Source organism: Ornithorhynchus anatinus, chromosome 1 (genome assembly GCF_004115215.2).
Source record: "Ornithorhynchus anatinus isolate Pmale09 chromosome 1, mOrnAna1.pri.v4, whole genome shotgun sequence".
NCBI lineage: Eukaryota > Metazoa > Chordata > Mammalia > Monotremata > Ornithorhynchidae > Ornithorhynchus > Ornithorhynchus anatinus.
Genome location: NC_041728.1, coordinates 100610064 through 100629409, shown reverse-complemented (window position 1 = coordinate 100629409; position 19346 = coordinate 100610064). Strand labels below are relative to the sequence as shown.

General features: G+C 49.8%; 1 protein-coding gene across 1 annotated transcript in view; it reads left to right on the top strand.

The window, feature by feature from the left end:
* The first annotated feature begins 13017 nt into the window (after nt 1–13017).
* Nucleotides 13018–19346, top strand: part of TSC22D2 (TSC22 domain family member 2) — a 62179-nt gene continuing 55850 nt past the window's right edge. Inside the window, exon 1 of the mRNA XM_029062535.1 lies at nt 13018–15250. Coding sequence (XP_028918368.1) covers nt 13695–15250 — 1556 coding nt within the window. The 5' untranslated portion in view covers nt 13018–13694. The remainder of the gene's footprint in view (nt 15251–19346) is intronic.

Sequence of the window (19346 nt, the reverse complement as noted above, 5' to 3'; positions counted from 1 at the left end):
TGAGCTCACCGAAAATGACACAGCACAGCGCCTGGCTTTCCTTTCAGCCCAGGAATTGATGCAGTTGTCCGAGGAGATGGATGACAATGAATTCCATCTTTCTCTGCAGCTGTTTACATTAGCTCATTTTCTTATCCTGTGCCTGTTCAACTTTTCCCTTCCCTCACTTGTTATTAAAATAAACACACCAAAACAAAACCTGGCCCTCCTGAGGTGAGCCTGTTTCTAGGCGTCGGTGGTCAGCAGCCAGGGAAGCAGCATGGTCTAGTGAAAAAAACACGTGCCTGGGAGTCAGGGCACCTGGGTCCTAAACCTGGCTCTGCCTCTTCATCACCATCAGCGATATATAATGTTGGTATTTGTTAAGCGCTTACTAGGTGCCGAGCACTGTTCTAAGCACTGGGGGAGATACAGGGTGATCAGGTTGTCCCACGTGGGGCTCACACACTTTTAATCCCCATTTTACAGATGAGGGAACTGAGGCACAGAGAAGTGAAGTGACTTGCCCACGGTCACACAGCTGACAAGCGGCAGAGCCGGGAGTCGAATTCATGACCTCTGACTCCGAAGCCCGGGCTCTTTCCACTGAGCCACGCTGGTTCTCCATCATCAGTGGTGTTTGATGAGTGTTTACTGATACAGAGTACTGTACTAAGCATCTAGGGAGAGTAATGATAATAATAATAATGTTGGTATTTCTTAAGCGCTTACTATGCGCAGAGCACTGTTCTAATCACTGGGGGAGATACAGGGTCATCAGGTTGTCCCACGTGAGGCTCACAGTTAATCCTCATTTTACAGATGAGGTAACAGAGGCACAGAGAAGGTAAGTGACTTGCCCTCAGTCACACAGCTGACAAGTGGCAGAGCCGGGAGTCGAACCCATGATCTCTGACTCTGAAGCCCGGGCTCTTTCCACTGAGCCACGCTGCTTCCCCAATATTATTACAATACAACAATACAATACAATATTAGTACAATACAACAGAGTTGGTAGACACCTTCCATATCTTCCCCCAGATTCCGCTCTTCCACATAAGAATAATAATAATGATGATGGTATTTGTAAAGCACTTACTATATGCCGACCACTGTTCTGAGCCCTGGGGATAGATTCAAGGTAATCAGGTTGTAGCACGTGGGGCTCACAGTCTTCATCCCCATTTTACAGATGAGGTAACTGAGGCACTGAGAAGTTAAGTGGCTTGCCCAAAGTCACACAGCTGACAAATGGCAGAGCAGAGATTAGAACCCATGACCTCTGACTCCCAAGCCTGTGCCCTTTCCACTAAGCCACGCTGCTTCTCTCATCTTCTCCTAGATCTGACTTTCCCATCACACTTGACAATAACACCATCCTTCCCATCTCTAAAGCTTGCCCACAGTGAGCTCATTCGTCTGTTGTGTGATTTGGGGCAAATCACTTAACATCTCTGTGCCTCAGTTTCCTCATCTGGAAAATGGAGATTGAATACCTGTCAGTCAACCAATGGTATTCATCGAGAATTTATTATATAATAATAACAATGTTATTTGTACAGCTCTATGTGCCACGCACTGTACTAAGCGCCGACGTGGATACGAATAAATAGGGTTGGACACAGTCCCAGTCCCACATGGGGCTCGGAGTCTCAATCCCCATTTTACAGATGAGGGAACTGAGGCACAGAGAAGTAAAGTGACTTGCCCGAGGTCACCCAGCAGGCAAGTGGAGACGCTGGAATTAGAACCCATGACCTTCTGACTCACAGGCTCGTGTTCTAGCCACTTCGTCACGCGGCTTACCGACTACGCTGCTGACTCTGTGCTAAGCACACGGGAGAGTAGAAGAGAATTGGCAGACACGTTACCAGCCGGTACGAGCTTACAGTCTAGACAGGGAGACCGACATTAACAAACTATAATGTATAATTTATAGATATGTACATAAACGCCATGGGACCGAGGGTGGGGCGGATATCTGAAGCTCAAAGGTCACAGATCCAATTGCAGAGATGATGCGGAAGGGAGAGCAAGCTGAGGGAAAGAGGTCTCAATCGGGGAAGGCCTCAAGGAGCAGCGGTGACCTTAATAATATTTGGAAAATGGGGAGAGTGGTGGGGTGGTGTAGATGGACGGGGAGGAAGTTCCAGGCTGGGGGCAGGACGGGGAAAGGGGTCGGCGGTGAGATAGACGAGATCGGGGCACAGCGAGTAAGCTGGCACTAGAGGAGCGGAGCCTGCGGGATGAGCTGGAGTAGGAGATAATAATAATCTTGGTATTTGTTAAGCGCTTACTATGTGCAGAGCACTGCTCTAAGTGCTGGGGGAGATACAGGGTAATCAGGTCGTCCCACGTGAGACGAGGTGAGGTGTCCGCCCTTCCGCTTATTCATTTATTGAGCGCTTACTGGAGGCAGGGCACTGTACTTATGCATTTAGTACTGTACTAAGCGCTTAGACCGTGAGCCCTTGCAAGTCAGAGCCCGTGTCTGTTCTCTTGTATCCACCCCAGAGCTTAGTACAATGCTTGGCACATAGTAAGCGCTTAACAAATGCTATCATTTAGTTATTCCCCGGTGAGCTCGTCATGGGCAGGGGATGTGTCTGCTTGCTGTTGTGTTGTATTCTCCCAAGCTCTTAGTATAATGCTTTGCACAGAGGAAGTGCTCAATAAATACCACTGGATGATCGAGTTGAATATTATCAAGAAGCAGCGTGGCTCAGTGGAAAGAGCACGGGCTTGGGAGTCAGAGTCATGGGTTCAAATTCCAGCTCAGCCGCTTGTCAGCTGTGTGACTTTGAGCCAGTCACTTCACTGTGCCTCAGTTACCTCATCTGTAAAATGGGGATTAAGACTGCGAGCCCCACGCGGGACAACCTAATCACCTTGTATCCTCCCCAGCGTTTAGAACAGTGCTTTGCCTATAGTAAAGTGCTTAACAAATGTCATTATTATCAGTAGTAATATTAATATCATTAGTATTATAACACATTGCATTGTTTTCTTGGTTGCAGTGTGTGCTCAGATACTTTTTAGGGTCAAAACTGCAAGATTTATTATACGATTAATACTTGTTTGAAACTTTTTTCAATACTCACAGACTTTTTTTCTCCCCCACTGGATCCTACCATCCCCGATGGCCAAGAGAGCAGACTTATTGGGGTTGCTTCTAGACAGAGCTAGACAGCTCAACAAGGGCAATAATATATATGACTCTTCGCCCCAGGATACACCTGGGACTTGACAGGTGTGTGATCACCTTTGAACCCAGTGGTGCCTGAAAATACCTTCCCTAATCCAGGTGATTCAATCAGAGTCTTGTTAACAATCACATTAAGGACCATCCGGAATGAACTGAAATGAAGAAGGCAATCAGCACAGCCAGTGCTTTAAGTAAGGTGGTTGAGGGGGAGTGGGTGAACGTAGATTACTAAAAGATTAAAAAAAAAGTCTCCTTTCAAGTTGTAAGTAGTCGCTCAGAATAAATACCTGCAGCCTTGACTCTGCATCCACCGGAGACCCCAACAGGGACCCAAATAATAATAATAATAATGTTGGTATTCGTTAAGTGGTTACTAGGTGCATGTTCTAAGTGCTGGGGAGGACGCAGAGTAATCAGATTGTCCCACGTGAAGCTCACAGTTCATCCCCATTTTACAGATGAGGTAACTGAGGCACGGAGAAGTGAAGTGACTTGCCCACAGTCACACAGCTGACAAGCGGCAGAGCCGGAATTCAAACCCATGACCTCTGACTCCCAAGCCCGGGCTCTTTCCACTGAGCCACGCTGCTTCCCCGAGCTCTCTCCTCAGGGATGAGAGCAGGAAACCTGGGATCCCCCCATAGACCAGATTGGGTGGGATCCCTCCACTCACCCCTAGCAGCCAGATCCAAGCGGCCTCAAATGCCCCTGAGGCCTCTAAGACTCCTTCTTTGTTGTCCAAACTGGGGCTGGGTTTGCCACATATAACCGGCAAGTTTAGACTTGTGTAGAAGCCTTCTCTGCGAATAGCTGAATTTCACAGTCCAGGTAGCAGAAGTCAAGCAAGTCAAGAAGTTAACCACTTAACTTCTCTGGGCCTCAATTCCCTCCTCTGGAAAATGGGGATGAAGTCTGTGAGCCCCATGTGGGACATGGACTGTGTCCCACATGATCAGCTTGTTTCTACCCCAGAGCTTAGTCCAGTGCCTGGTACATAGTAAACGCTTAACAAATGCCAAAAAAAAAAAAAAAGGGGGGGGCAGCCAAGACATGATATTTTTGGCAGTGATGGAATTCTGGGCTGCTGAATCATCGGACTGACTCGGTAATGGCAGCATTCGTAGTCTTTTGTCCTCGGAAGATGGGAAAAGAAGAACAAAAAGAAAAAGGAAAGTCAAATATAAACCAGAAGATAACCAGGTGATGACTATTGTATCAACCTTCACCCCAGCCTCCCGGCCTTCAGCATCTCTCTCGTTCAGTCTATATGGTACATCGCTGCAGGAATCATCTTCCTCAATCAGTCAATCAATCAGTGGTATTTATTGAGTGCTTATTGTGTACAGAGCGCTGTAGTAAGCACTTGGGAGAGTACCAGAGAATCGGTGAACACACCCTGCCTATAATGAGCTTAGAGTCTAGAAACAAGCTTGCTGACCTCCCTGCCTCCTGTCTCTCCCCAAGCCAGTCCATGCTTCACTCTGCTACCCGGATCATTTTTCTCCAAAAAAATCAGTCCGTAGCTCCCCACTCCTCAACAACTTCCAGGGATTGTCCGTCCACCTCTGCGTGAAACAGACTCTCCTTACCATTTGGCTTTAAATGAGAAGCAGCGTGGCGCAGTGGAAAGAGCACGGGCTTTGGAGTCAGGGCTCATGAGTTCGAATCCCAGCTCTGCCACTTGTCAGCTGCGTGACTGTGGGCAAGTCACTTAACTTCTCTGTGCCTCAGTTCCCTCATCTGTAAAATGGGGATTAAGACTGTGAGCCCCACGTGGGACAACCTGATTCCCCTGTGTCTACCCCAGCGCTTAGAACAGTGCTCTGCACATAGTAAGCGCTTAACAAATACCAACATTATTATTATTATTAAATCACTCAATCATCTCACCTCCGCCTTCCTTACTTTGCTGATTTCCTACTACGACCCAATCTACACGCTTCGCTCCCCTAACACCAACCTACTCACTGTACCTTGATCTCTTCTATCTCGCTGCTGACGGCTCACCCACATCCTCCCCCTGACCTGAAACTCCCTCCCCCCTCATATACACTACCACTCTCCTCACCTTTAAAGCCTTACTAAAATCATATCTTCTCCAAGAGGCCTTCTCCAGTTAAGCCCTCTTTTCTTCTACTTCCTCTCCCTTCTCTGTTGCCTTGGCGGGAAGCAGCGTGGCTCAGTGGAGAGAGCCTGGGCTTCGGAGTCAGAGGTCATGGGTTCGACTTCCGGCTCTGCCACTTGTCAGCTGTGTGACTGTGGGTGAGTCACTTCACTTCTCTGTGCCTCAGTTCCCTCAACTGTAAAATGGGGATTAAAAGTGTGTGAGCCCCACGTGGGACAATCTGATTCCCCTGTATCTCCCCCAGCGCTTAGAACAGTGCTCGGCACATAGTAAGCAAATACCAACATTATTATTAGTCCCTCCGCTTGGCAGGTCCCCGAATTTTTCTCCTATTCGATCATTTATTTATTCATTCAATCGTATTTATTGAGTGCTTACTGTGTGCAGAACACTGGACTAAGCGCTTGTCAGCTGGGTGACTGTGGGCAAGTCACTTCACTTCTCTGGGCCTCAGTCACCTCATCTGTAAAATGGGGATTAACTGGGAGCCTCACGTGGGACAACCTGATTACCCTGTATCTATTCCAGCGCTTAGAACAGTGCTCTGCACACAGTAAGCACTTAACAAATACCAACATTATTATTATTATCATTTTTATTACCCTTTAAAAACTTGTTATTCACCCCTCATTTATTTATCCATAGTTTGTCACCTCCTCTAGACTGTAAACCAGGGGGCAGGGATCTACCAACTCTGTCGTACTCTCCCAAGAGTTTAGTAATAATAATAATAAGGTTGGTATTTATTAAGCGCTTACTATGTGCAGAGCACTGTTCTAAGCGCTGGGGTATGCAGGATAATTAGGTTGTCCCACATGAGGCTCACGGTCTTAATCCCCATTTTACAGATGAGGGAACTGAGGCACAGAGAAGTGAAGTGACTTGCCCACGGTCACACAGCTGACAAGAGGCAGGGCAGGGATTCGAACCCATGACCTCTGACTCCCAAGCCCATGCTCTTTCCACTGAGCCACGCTGCTTCTCTATACAATGCTCTGTGCAAAGTAAGCCCCCCCCAATAAATGCAATTAACTGATTGATTGATTCCTGATGCACATACAGATAATAATAATAATTACGGTATTCTGTTAAGCTCTTACTGTGTACCAGGCACCGTACTAAGTACTGGAGTGGATGCAAGCAAATCAGGTTGGACGTAGTCCCTCTCCCACATGGGGCTCACAGTCTCAATCCCCATTTTACAGATGAGGTAACTAAGGCACAGAGAAGTCAAGTGACTTGCCCAAGGTCACACAGCAGACAAGTGGCAGAGTGGAGATTAGAACCCATGCCCTTCTGACTCCCAGGTCCGTGCTTTATCCACTACACAGTGCTGCTTCTACACATCTACCCCAGTGCATAGCACAAGTCATGGTGTATAAGTGCATCATGTACATATATATTTTGTTAATGAAATGTACATCGCCTTGATTCTATTTATTTGCTATTGTTTTAATGAGAGGTTCATCCCCTTGATTCTATTTATTGCTATTGCTTTTGTCTGTCCGTCTCCCCCGATTAGACTGTAAGCCCGTCAAATGGCAGGGACTGTCTCTGTTACCGATTTGTCCATTCCAAGCGCTTAGTACAGTGCTCTGCACATAGTAAGTGCTCAATGTATATATATGTATATCTGTGTATGTATCTATATAGACCTATAAATTCACAGATATATCTGCATAAGATGATTTCACTCCAATCACCCTTGCCCAAGACTCAGCACTCCAAAGGTGATGCCAAACAATTGTGCCCACCTGCTGTGCTCAATTTCACTCCTAAAGGGCCGGACACATCACAGTTTTCAGGATTATACCCTGGGAGTGCGGAGGGAGATTTAGGCCGAAGACTATATATCTGGACGAGGGAGGGGAGGGTGGAACGAGGCCAGGGAATGCGAATGTGAGCTGATTTTCTCTCAGCCCTTTTGAATTGTTTTCAAGCATCCTAATTGTGTGCTCAGGGGCAGAGGGAAATGGGGAGAGGAGTGTGGTGTGCAGCTGGGACAAGGAAAGAAGTGTCCTTGACTCATGGTAGTGAATTGTTTGTACGAGAGAGACCGATTGTTTTAGTGAAAAGTGGAACTTTTGTGTTTGAATGAAAAATGCCCTTCAGAACGCACAGTATTACAATTATGAACAATCGTGCATTTCTTAAAGAACTCTAAATGTAAGGATCTTTGATATTACAAATGGATTTTGACGCCAACCGGCCCCCACTCTCAGCAACCACCTCTATATAGTGGACTCCCAAATCTTCTTCTCTAGCCCTGACCACTCTTGGGTCATTCGATCTAGCATTTTCTCTCGCTTCCAAAACATCTCCACTGATCCCCAAACTTCACACGTTCAAAAGCGAACTCCTCATCTTCCATTCGAAACTCTCCCTTTTCCCCCGTTTCCCATCTCTTTCAATTACACCATCATCCTCCCTGTCCCAGAAGCCTGCGACCTTGGTGTCATCCTTAATTTTGCAATCAGTGGTATTTATCGAACACTTATGGGGTGCAGAAGACTCTACCAAGCACTTGGGAGAGTAGAATACTCTTGGAGAAGCAGCGTGGTTCAGTGGAAAGAGCCTGGGCTTCGGAGTCAGAGGTCATGGGTTCGACTCCCGGCTCTGCCGCTTGTCAGCTGTGTGACAGTGGGCAAGTCACTTCACCTCTCTGGGCCTCAGTTCCCTCATCTGTAAAATGGGGATTAAAAGTGTGTGAGCCCCACGTGGGACAACCTGATCACCCTGTATCTCCCCCAGCGCTTAGAACAGTGCTCGGCACCTAGTAAGCGCTTAACAAATACCAACATTATTAATACAATGGAGCTGGTAGTCGGGTTCCCTTCCTTTTCCTAGAAAGCAAGGGCCTTGCATCCCGGAACCACTTCTAAACCTGATGCCACACCCGGAGTCGCTGGGCCTTCGGAGATAATTGGCAACCAGCAATCTCAAAATGTATTTTCGAGTGTATTCATACGGTACTCCCAAATACCAACATTATTACAGCCAGGTGTGCTGAGCAAGGCGTGTTGGGACTGACAGGTGGACTTTGATCCTGAGCCTTCGGGAAAGAGAAGGAATGGATTAAACCCTTCTTTGATACGAACGCCAACGCCGGAGCCTTTACGTATGTAGGCTTACATTCTATTTCTCCTATCTGGAGCTTCTTTTAATGTCTGTCCCTAGTAGATGGCAAGCTCCTCCACCACAGGGATCGTCTACCAACTCTTCCCCAGCGATCTGCATAGAGTAAGCGCTTAATAAATACCACAGGCTGACTGATGACAGTGAGCGAAGTTTGCAAAGCGAGGAACCAGGGTACAACGGGCGAGCTGGCTTGACGGGGGTGCAGCATATCGCCATCGCGTATCGTGATCGACAGACCCACCTAAAGCCAAACCGAAAGCGGTCCCCTGCCTCAGTGCCACGTCCCGGCAGCTCCCGTGATCTTGGCCTCCCACGTTATCCAGCTATTTTTCCCATTTCCCGCTAGGTCCACCGGTCTCCGGCTTATTCCCCGCTGAGCGCGTAGCCCCAGGTAGTTAGAACGGGGACTCGCTTCTCCTGACTCACAGACTCGCTTCTCCTGACTCACGGAACAGCGCTCTTCCCCTTGAGCAACAGCTGGGCTAGACTCACCCCTCAAGACAATCCGTCTCGTGTTGCCCTGTGCTCTCAGAAACCTTGCTTCTGCCGGGCTCATTTCCCTCATCGGTGACCCCCTAGGTCCGGGGAAATACTATTGAATGAATGAATGAATGAATGAATGAATGAATGAATCAGAAGGACCTGGGTTCTGATCCCAGCCACACGTCTGCTGTGCCAACTTGGACAAGTCACGCCCCTTCTCTGGGCCTCAGTGACCTCCTCTGTAAAAATGGGGATGAAGAAGGGGAGCCCCATAATAATAATAATAATGTTGGTATTTGTTAAGCGCTTACTATGTGCAGAGCACCGTTCTAAGCGCTGGGGGAGATACAGGGTCATCAGGTGGTCCCGCGTGAGGCTCACAGTCTTCATCCCCATTTTCCAGATGAGGGAACTGAGGCGCGGAGAAGTGAAGTGACTTGCCCACAGTCACACAGCTGACAAAGGGGCAGAGCTGGGATTCGAACCCATGACCTCTGACCCCCAAGCCCGGGCTCTTTCCACTGAGCCACGCTGCCTCTCATGTGAGACAGGGACCGTGGCCATTCCGATGAACTTGTATCGATCCCAGAGCTTTGACCAACGCTCTGATAAGATAAGGGAGTAACACTTACCATTATTATTAAAAAACCAAGCAAAAATCCAGGCCGTCAACACAAATCGTGCCCCCGCGCCCTCCCGGCGTGTAGAAGCAGCTTGGCTTAATGGAAAGGGCACAGGCATGGGAGTCAGAGGTTGTGAGTTCTAATCCTGCTCGGCCACTTGTCAGCTGTGTGACTTTGGGCAAGTCACTTCACTTCTCTGTGCCTCAGTGACCTCATCTGGAAAATGGGGATGAAGACTGTGAGCCCCACGCGGGACAACCTGATTACCTCGTATGTATCCCAGCACTTATGGGAAGCAGCGTGACTCAGTGGAAAGAGCCCGGGCTTGGGAGTCAGAGGTCATGGGTTCTGCCATTTGTCTGCTGGGTGACCTTGGGCAAGTCCCTTCACTCTGCTGTCCGTCTCCCCCGATTAGACTGTGAGCCCGTCACTGGGCAAGTATTGTCTATCTGTTGCCGTATTGTACATTCCAAACGCTTAATACAGTGCTCTGCTCATAGTAAGTGCTCAATAAATACCATTGAATGAATGAATGAATGAACTTCTCTGGGCCTCAGTGACCTCATCTGGAAAATGGGGATTGAGACTGTGAGCCCCATGTGGGACAGGGACTGTGTCCAACCTAATATCTATCCCAGCGCTTAGTACAGTGCTGGGTACATGGTAAATGCTTTACAAATACCACAGTTATTATTATTATGTCTGATGTTCTTAGGATCCGTGCTGGAGGATTTGGGAGGCTGCCTTGTCTTGGGCAGATCCATCCTCATTTATTCATTCATTCATTCATTCAATCTTTATTGAGTGCTTACTGTGTGCCTCATTCATTCATTCAATGCTATTTATTGAGCACTTACTGTGTGCCTCATTCATTCAATGCTATTTACTGAGTGCCTACTGGGCGCCTCATTCGTTCACTCGATGGTATTTATTGAGCACCTACTGTGTGTTTCATTCATTCACTCAATGGCATTTATTGAGCACCTACTGTGTGCCTCATTTATTCACTCAGTGGCATTTTTTGAGCACCTACTGCGTGCCTCATTCATTCATTCAACAGTATTTATTGAGCTCTTCCTATGTGCCTCATTCATTCACTCAATGGCATTTACTGAGCGCCTCCTGTGTGCCTCATTCATTCACTCAATGGTATTTAATAATGTTGGTATTTGTTAAGCGCTTACTATGTGCAGAGCACTGTTCTAAGTGCTGGGGGAGAGACAGGGTCATCAGGTTGTCCCACATGAGGCTCACAGTCTTCATCCCCATTTTACAGATAGGTAACTGAGGCCCAGAGAAGTTAAGTGACTTGCCCACAGTCACACAGCTGACAAGTGACAGAGCCAGGATTCGAACCCATGACCTCTGACTCCCAAGCGCGGGCTCTTTTCACTGAGCCACATGTTTATTGAGCACCTACTCTGTGCCTCATTTATTGAGTGCTTCCTGGGCGCCTCATTCATTCACTCAATAGTATTTATTGAGTGCTTTCTGTGTGCCTCATTCATTCAATGGTATTTATTGAGCGCTTCCTGGGCGCCTCATTCATTCACTCAATGGTATTTATTGAGTACCTACTGTGTGCCTCATTCATTCACTCAATGGCATTTATTGAGCAACTACTGTGTGCCTCATTCACTCACTCAATGGTATTTTTTGAGCACTTCCTGGGCACCTCATTCATTCACTCAGTATTTATTGAGCACCTACTGTGTGCCTCATTTATTCACTCAATGGCATTTTTTGAGCACCTACTGCGTGCCTCCTTCATTCATTCAATGGTATTTATTGAGCGCTTCCTGGCGCCTCATTCATTCACTCAATGGTATTTATTGAGTACCTACTGTGTGCCTCATTCATTCACTCAATGGCATTTATTGAGCAACTACTGTGTGCCTCATTCACTCACTCAATGGTATTTTTTGAGCACTTCCTGGGCACCTCATTCATTCACTCAGTATTTATTGAGCACCTACTGTGCGGCTCAGTGGAAAGAGCATGGGCTTTGGAGTCAGAGGTCATGAGTTCAAATCCCAGCTCTGCCACTTGTCAGCTGTGTGACTGTGGGTAAGTCACTTAACTTCTCTGGGCCTCAGTTACCTCATCTGTAAAATGAGGATTAAGACTGTGAGCCCCATGTGGGACAACCTGATTCCCCCGTATCTCCCCCAGCGCTTAGAACAGTGCTCTGCACATAGTAAGCACTTAACAAATACCAACATTATTGTTATTATTATCATTCATTCACTCAATAGAATTTATTGAGCACCTACTGTGTGCCTCATTCATTCACTCAATAGTATTTATTGAGCACCTACTGTGTGCCTCATTTATTCACTCAATGGCATTTTTTGAGCACCTACTGCGTGCCTCCTTCATTCACTCAATAGTATTTATTGAGCACCTACTGTGTGCCTCATTTGCTCACTCAATGGCATTTTTTGAGCACCTACTGTGTGCCTCATTCATTCACTCAGTGGCATCTATTGAGCACCTTAAGTAAGTAAGCGCTTAACAAATACCGACATTATTATTATTCGTGGCTCAGTGGAAAGAGCCCGGGCTTGGGAGTCAGAGGTCACGAGTTCGAATCCCAGCTCTGCCACTTGTCAGCTGTGTGACTGTGGGCAAGTCACTTCACTTCTCTGCGCCTCAGTGACCTCATCTGGAAAATGGGGATTGACTGTGAGCCCCACGTGGGACAACCTGATTCCCCTGTGTCTACCCCAGCGCTCAGAACAGTGCTCTGCACATAGTAAGCACTTAACAAATACCACCATTATTATGAGATGTGCATCCCCTCGACTCTATTTATTGCCATTGCTGTTTTCTGTCCGTCTCCCCCATTAGACTATAAGCCCGTCAAAGGGCAGGGGCTGTCTCTGTTGCCGATTTGTCCATTCCAAGCGCTCAGAACAGTGCTCTGCACATAGTAAGCACTTAACAAATACCACCATTATTATGAGCTGTGCATCCCCTCCACTCTATTTATTGCCATTGTTGCTTTCTGCCCGTCTCCCCCATTATCCAATACTATTTGTTGAGCGCTTACGAGGCGCAGAGCGCTGGCCTAAGCGCTCGGGATGAACAAGTCGGCCACAGATAGAGACGGTCCCTGCGGTTTGACGGGTTTACAGTCTAATCGGGGGGAGAAGGACAGACAAGAACAATGGCAATAAACAGAGTCAAGGGGCAGGGACCGTCTCTATCTGTGGCCGATCTGTCCGTTCCGAGCGCTTAGGCCCGTGCTCTGCGCCTCGTAAGCGCTCAAGAGATAGTAGTTAGTGAATGAATGAATGAATGAATGAACGAGGGCCGGTCCTGATGGCGGCGGGGGCCGAGGGGCGGTGACGTCACGGGCCGCGTCACGTGACCCCCCCCCCCCCGGCGGGGGCCGGCTCGGGTTTTTTCCCGGCATCCTCGGCGCGGCCATTTCAGCCCCATCTTGGCCGAGGGGAGGGAGGGAGGGAGGAAGGAAGGGAGGGAGCAGCCGGTCCTGCCTCAAGCCGTGGCCGCCGCTTGAGTTGCGTTGTGCGGGAGCCGGCGGGGCCGCCGCCGTTTTCTTCTTCTTCTTCTTCTTCTCCTTCTTCTCCTCCTCCCGGGCAGGGAGGAGCAGCCCCAACCGCCTCCGGCCGGGGAGGAGGGGAGGACCGAAGCGGGGTTTCCCTCCCCACCATGTCTCCGCCGGGGCCCAGCTCCGGCTAGAGAGCGGCCCTCGCCCATCCTCAGGGCCGAGCCGCCCAGGAGGCTCCCCCGCCTCGGTCGGCCGCCGTCCCCCCTTCCCGGCCGGCGGCCCGTCCGACTCGCCACGGCGGCCCAGGAGGAGGAGGAGGAGGAGACGGCGACGTGCCAGGAAGGACCGGTCCCCCCAGCCCGGGGAGCCCCATCGCGCCGGGGCCTGGAGAGGGAGGCCGGCTAGGCCACCGGCCCCGCAGCCGCCCGAAGAAAGGAAGGAAGAGGATGTCTCAGACCACCGCGGGGGCCGCCCGGATCCGCCCGTGACTCCCAGGCCGGGGGAGGGATCGGTCCCTCGGGGAAGAGTCGGGGAGCCTCGCCCTCTTGGGCGGAGAGGCGGGAGCCAGGAAAGGAGGTTCTGCGCCCTCGCCGCCGCCGCCGCCGCCGCCTTCTTCCCGTCCCCACCATGTCCAAGATGCCGGCCAAGAAGAAGAGCTGCTTCCAGATCACCAGCGTGACCACCGCCCAGGTGGCCACGAGCATCACCGAGGACACGGAGAGCCTGGACGACCCGGACGAGTCCCGGACGGAGGACGTGTCGTCGGAGATCTTCGACGTGTCCCGGGCCACCGACTACGGGCCGGAGGAGGTGTGCGAACGCAGCTCGTCCGAGGAGACCCTCAACAACGTCGGGGAGGCCGAGACGCCCGGCACCGTGTCGCCCAACCCGCAGCCGGACGGGCAGTCCTCGGTCGCCCCCGGGACGGGCCGGGTCATCACCGAGACCCCGGCCCAGATGGCCGCCGCCGCCGCCGCCGCCGCCGCCGCCTGCAGCTCCCGCTTTCGGGTCATCAAGCTGGACCACGGCTCCGGGGAGCCCTACCGGCGCGGCCGCTGGACGTGCATGGAGTACTACGACCGCGATTCGGACGGCGGGGCCCTCGCCAGGACCGGCGATTGCATCCGGCACGGCGGCGCCCCGGTGGAGCAGCCCGCCGAGAGGGACAGCGGGCTGGGGGCCACCGGGGGCTCCGGGGCGGCCGGGGACCCCGGCCCCGACCCCTCCTCCGCCACCCCGGCGCCGTTCCTGCAGGCCGAGATGATGGGCCAGGCCCCGCCGGCCCAGGCGCACGGTCCGGTCATGGGGCAGCCGCCCCCGGCATCCGTGCCCGCCGGACACGACGGGAAGAGCGGACCCCCGGTCCAGCCCGGCGTGCCCGGGCTGCCGCAGCAGGTGCCGCCGGCCGGCGCCTCGGCCGCCCAGCCTCCTCAGCCCTTCGCCTACCCTCCGCCTCGACTCCCCGTCGCCCATCTCCCGCCCGGCCTGCAGCACGTGGCGGCCCAGCAGGCCGCCCCGGCCCCCTCGGCCGCCCCGATCCCCTCCGCCGGAGGAGCGCGGCCGGCGGGCCGGGCGGGCGAGGCGGCGGTCCCGGGGGCCGGGCCGGGCGGCCAGGCGACCCCGGGCGCGGCGCGGCCGGGCGGCGGCCCCGCGGGCCCCGCGCCGTCGACGCCCCTGCCGCCGTCGCACCAGATGGGCGCCGCCGTCCAGCCGGCGGCGATGCCCGGCGGTCCCCATCCTCTGGTCCCCGGGGCCCAGGCCGGTCCGAGCGCGCCCGGCGCCTCCGCCGCCCCCGTCACTATGCCAAATGTCCCCGTCACGTCGGCCCAGCCGCAGATGAGCGGCCACGCGTCCCTCGGCAGGGGTCCCGGCGTCGTCCAGCACGTCGGCCTCCCGCCGGCGCCGGGCGGCCCCAACGTCCCGACGAGTCTGCCCCCGTCGAACCTTAGCCAGTTTCAGACTCAGACCCAGCCTTTGGCGGGACAGATCGACGACACCAGAAGAAAATCAGAACCCCTACCTCAACCGCCTCTTTCTCTCATTGCTGAAAATAAGCCTCTAATGAAGCCTCTCAATCCGGATGCCCTCACAAATCCCCTCCATTTACCGGCAACGACTCCCATGAACAGTCTCGCCAGCTCTGTGTTCAGCATATCTATTCCTGTCGATGGCGATGAAGACAGGTATGGAAATCTTGCCGATGGGTTTTTGTCTCTCTTAAGCGACAGTTTATGGCGGATTAACGCTTCCGCTCTCCGAGAGCTCGTTAGCCCTTCCGACGCCTGGGACACCGGACGGCGTTCTGTTTCCAGAGTTTAGGTGCAATTTAAAAAAAGCAAAATCGGAGAATTTCCGAATGCCAAAAATTTCCATTAGAATCTGAACTGAAATGTCACTGTTGGCACAATACCTTTTAAAGTAGCCCTCCGTTCTCTTCAGATTTAGAGCCCGGTGTCTAGCCTTCCTTTTTCCCGGCTAGCTAAGTAGAATCATCGACTTCGGGAAGGGTCATCCTGCAGATCCTGTCAGAGATGAAAACGCGCAGTTCCAGAATAGCAGCCGTGCAGATTGGGTTGGTTAAGCAGGTCATTAGGAAGATAGTTTTCGGAGGAGCGAAACCGCAGTAGGTTTTGTAGGAAGAAAGGAAATTATCGGGAGGCACTCCCTTTAAAGCCTGGAAGGAGGTTGGAAGGGAAGGGTGAGGGAGAAACCTCAGAGATCCCTCGGAAAAATTTGAGGCGGGGCGGGGGGGGGGGAAGGTAAGCGTTCGCTCTGACTTTCTTCTAAAAAGTGGGCGACAGTCATACTCCCATCTGTCCAATTCCAGGGAAGAGTAAGGTTTCCATTGTCTTCACTGCGAAGTCACTTTCTGTAGCTATGGTTCTGATTGAATTTTGGGAGTGACTCTAAAGCGTTATGGTAAAAATTAGCCTGGTCTCCAGAGAGCTGCTGTTATCAGATCGGCTACAAGTGGTGGTGCAACTTGCACATAAACCCCATTTTAATCGTCCTAGCTCGATGCTGGGTGATAGAACGTATGAGTAGCCACCGCGTGTTTCCCGGGAGGGAATTCCAAAGGAGAATTTGACCTGCCATCGAAACAGATGGTTAAAAACAACAAGAACTCGACTGGGGTTTGAGGCAGGATGTAGAAGCCTTTTAACGACGCTTGCCATTATTCGAAATCGAAGATTGTCATTTGGGAGGTAGTGTATCGCAGCAGAGAGGACTTCCAAATTTCGCCTCTGGGGAGGGTAGCTGGTGGGACGGTCAGGAAAACCTCATGTCCCTTATGGGGTCACGGGTTTAGGAAGTGTTTCTTTAGTCTTTCAGGGTGCCAGCTGTGCTCTAGTATGATTGGCTGCTACTTTTCGAAGCTCTCCTCTTCCTCTGACCTTTCGTTCCCTATCATTCTTCTTCCCACTTCGCTCTTTCCCCTGGTGCTCTGACTCTGCGTTTCATCAGCTCATTGACACTCTCGTATTCAACATGAAAACGTTACGATTTTTACAGTCAACCCACAGTCTGCTTTAAATTCCGATCGTTTTTGTAGGTGCCTAGCCAGAGGGCAACGACTCCTCTCGTCTCTGGAGCTGCAGATGAATTTAGGTTATCGTTCAGACTATGGGACCGACCTCTCCGTGTGTCTGTAGAAATTAGGAGCCCATTTGCCGCAAGGTACACGAAGATACGAGTGTTCGTGGATGGTTTGACTTACCTAGCGATAGTACATCTTATTGTCGGCTATTGGCGATCTGAAAGAAGTGATCCAAGATGGGGTGTTTTATAAACTTCAACAAAACTACTGTTTTGTTTCATTTAATGGTGGTACTCTTCTAAAGCCTTTTTTGTTTTGTTTTGTTTTCATGCCTAGAATTGGGAGCTACTGCTCTGGCTGGTAGTGTTGGTTGTGGGGTTTTTTTGTTTGTTCTTTAGGGCAACAGTAAATCAGATGTGCGCTCTCCAATCCAGACCCATTATTTAAATCCTTGAGTGTGTTTTCTACGTTACATGCTAAGGTTTAAGATTTCATGAACCTTTAACACATGTAAACACTCGTTTGGCCAACGTACTTACCTGGTGAAGGAATAAATCCATTAAGAGGTTCTTGGATTGATGGAAAAGAATCTTTGTAAAGAAGAGGTTGGTATGAGTGCGGTGTCCTTTTGAGGTCGTGCTGAGCATTTTCCCAAACACTTGCTTAAATTTCTTTGTGGTGGGAATAGTATAGATGAACTCTTTTCAGAGCTTGTATCGACTGTATTTAGTGAGAGCTTGTTGTGTGCAGAGTACTGTATTAAACCCTTGGAGGAGTACATTTCTATATTTAGAAACCAGAAAGACAGGTACATAAAGCTTTAAAAGAAAATCTGCCTGGAAACCATCATTCATTCAACTATTGGGTCAAAGTGCAAAATAGGTGGAGAAGAATTAATGAAGATATTGAACTTATAAATATTTCCTCAGCTGCACAATTTATCAATTCTTGAATATTTTTATGGGCATTTGTTAAGCGCTTACAATGTGCCCGGCACTGTACTGAGCACCGAGGTAGATGCAAGCTAATCATCCATTCATTGTTGTTGTTTATTGAGCACATACTTTGTGCAGCGCACTGTGCTAAGCGCTTGGAAAGTACAATTCAGGAATAGAGACAATCCCTGCCCACACTGGGTTTACAGTCTGGGGGCGCCGGGGGGAGACAGACATCAAAACAAGTAAAGAGGCATCAATGTAAATAAATGGAATTAGAGAGATATGCACATATACTTGAGTGCTGTGGGGCAGGGAAGGAGTGCAGGGGGAGAGGAAAGGGAGCGAAGTTAAGTGAAGTGATTTGCCCATGTTGTTGTTGTTAGTAGTATTTAAGTGCTTACTATGTGCCGAGCACTGGAATAAGCGCTAGGGTAAATGCAGGAAATGCAGGATGACAGGCACAGACCCTGTCATATGCATGGGGCTTCACAGTCTAGAGTGAAGGGAGAACGGGTATTGAATCCCCATTTTACAGAAGAGGAAAATGAGGCCCAGAGAAGTTTGTGACTTGCCTATGGTCATTCACTCAGCAGGCAAATGGTGGGAGCTTGGGTTCAGAACCCAGGTCTCCTGACTCTCCCACCTATGCTGCTTCCCTTAGTTGAGTTGAAAAATAAGGAGAAGAAAATTAACAAGTTAGGAAACATACTAAGAGAAAGTAAACAAGCAAATTGTTACTTTAGGCTTATTCTTTTTCATAGGAGAAAGTTTGGGTGTAGGGGATATGTCCTTCTCAATTTTGGTTCTCTTTTTTGAAAGAGTGTCCTTTAAACTAATGGTGGTAATGAGACAAGTCTATACGCCCACAGCTATGAGTCTGTTACAACCCAATGATAAGTGAAAATTGAAATGGACAAAGTGGTTGCAAATTCAGAGAAGCTTTTCATGCAATTTCAGTGATCCAGCAAGATACTTTGGCGATGAAGCAAGAATAGTGTAGTCGAAAAACTAGTCAAATATCAGTATTGAATTCCACGGTGACTTGAATTTCACCCTCATCCGTGGAAAAAAAATACTTCACGCATAGACCAATTTGTTTCATAGTTTATAATTTAAAAATAGTTCTTGGAAAATGTGGCCACTATTCAGTGAATGTACTGTAATTGGCAAAAGTTTTTGTAAACCTCCTCCTACATGTTTAACAGACTCCTTTTTTGTAAGGCGAGGGGGTGTAAAATATTACTTGGCCTATTGGAAAAGGAACCAAGCACAGATCATTTTCCCGAGATAGCTGACCAGTGTGAACTGTGCAGGCCCGCATTCCAGGAAATCTAATGAATGGCTGCAATTGTGAACTGTCAACTGCAGCCGCAGGACTGTTGAAAACCTGATTATAAGAAGCCCTTCATAGGCTATATTGCTACATTCCATTAAATGGTTTTAGCTGTACAGTGTGTTAATTGCTACTGATAGAAAGTATCATAACATAGAAAACTGAGGTGGTATCACCGGTTCGTACTTTAAAACACTAAATTGTTCTTGGGACCGTTTAACGTGATCTTTGGTATAGGTCTCCCCTCCTCTCCGAGTTTATTCTGGGCCCTGTCCTGAAATAAAAAGAAAAGGGATTATGCAAACGAATGCCAATGGGCAGAGCTGGAATTGTTAAGTTATTGAATGTTGTCACTCTTCTCCCTTTACTCTGAAGCATACAGTGCCTTCTCTGTGGCTCAAGAGGCCTCAATCTTAATGGGTTCAGTCTACTAAAAGTTTAAAAAAAAAAAACACAAAAAAAACCTTCCA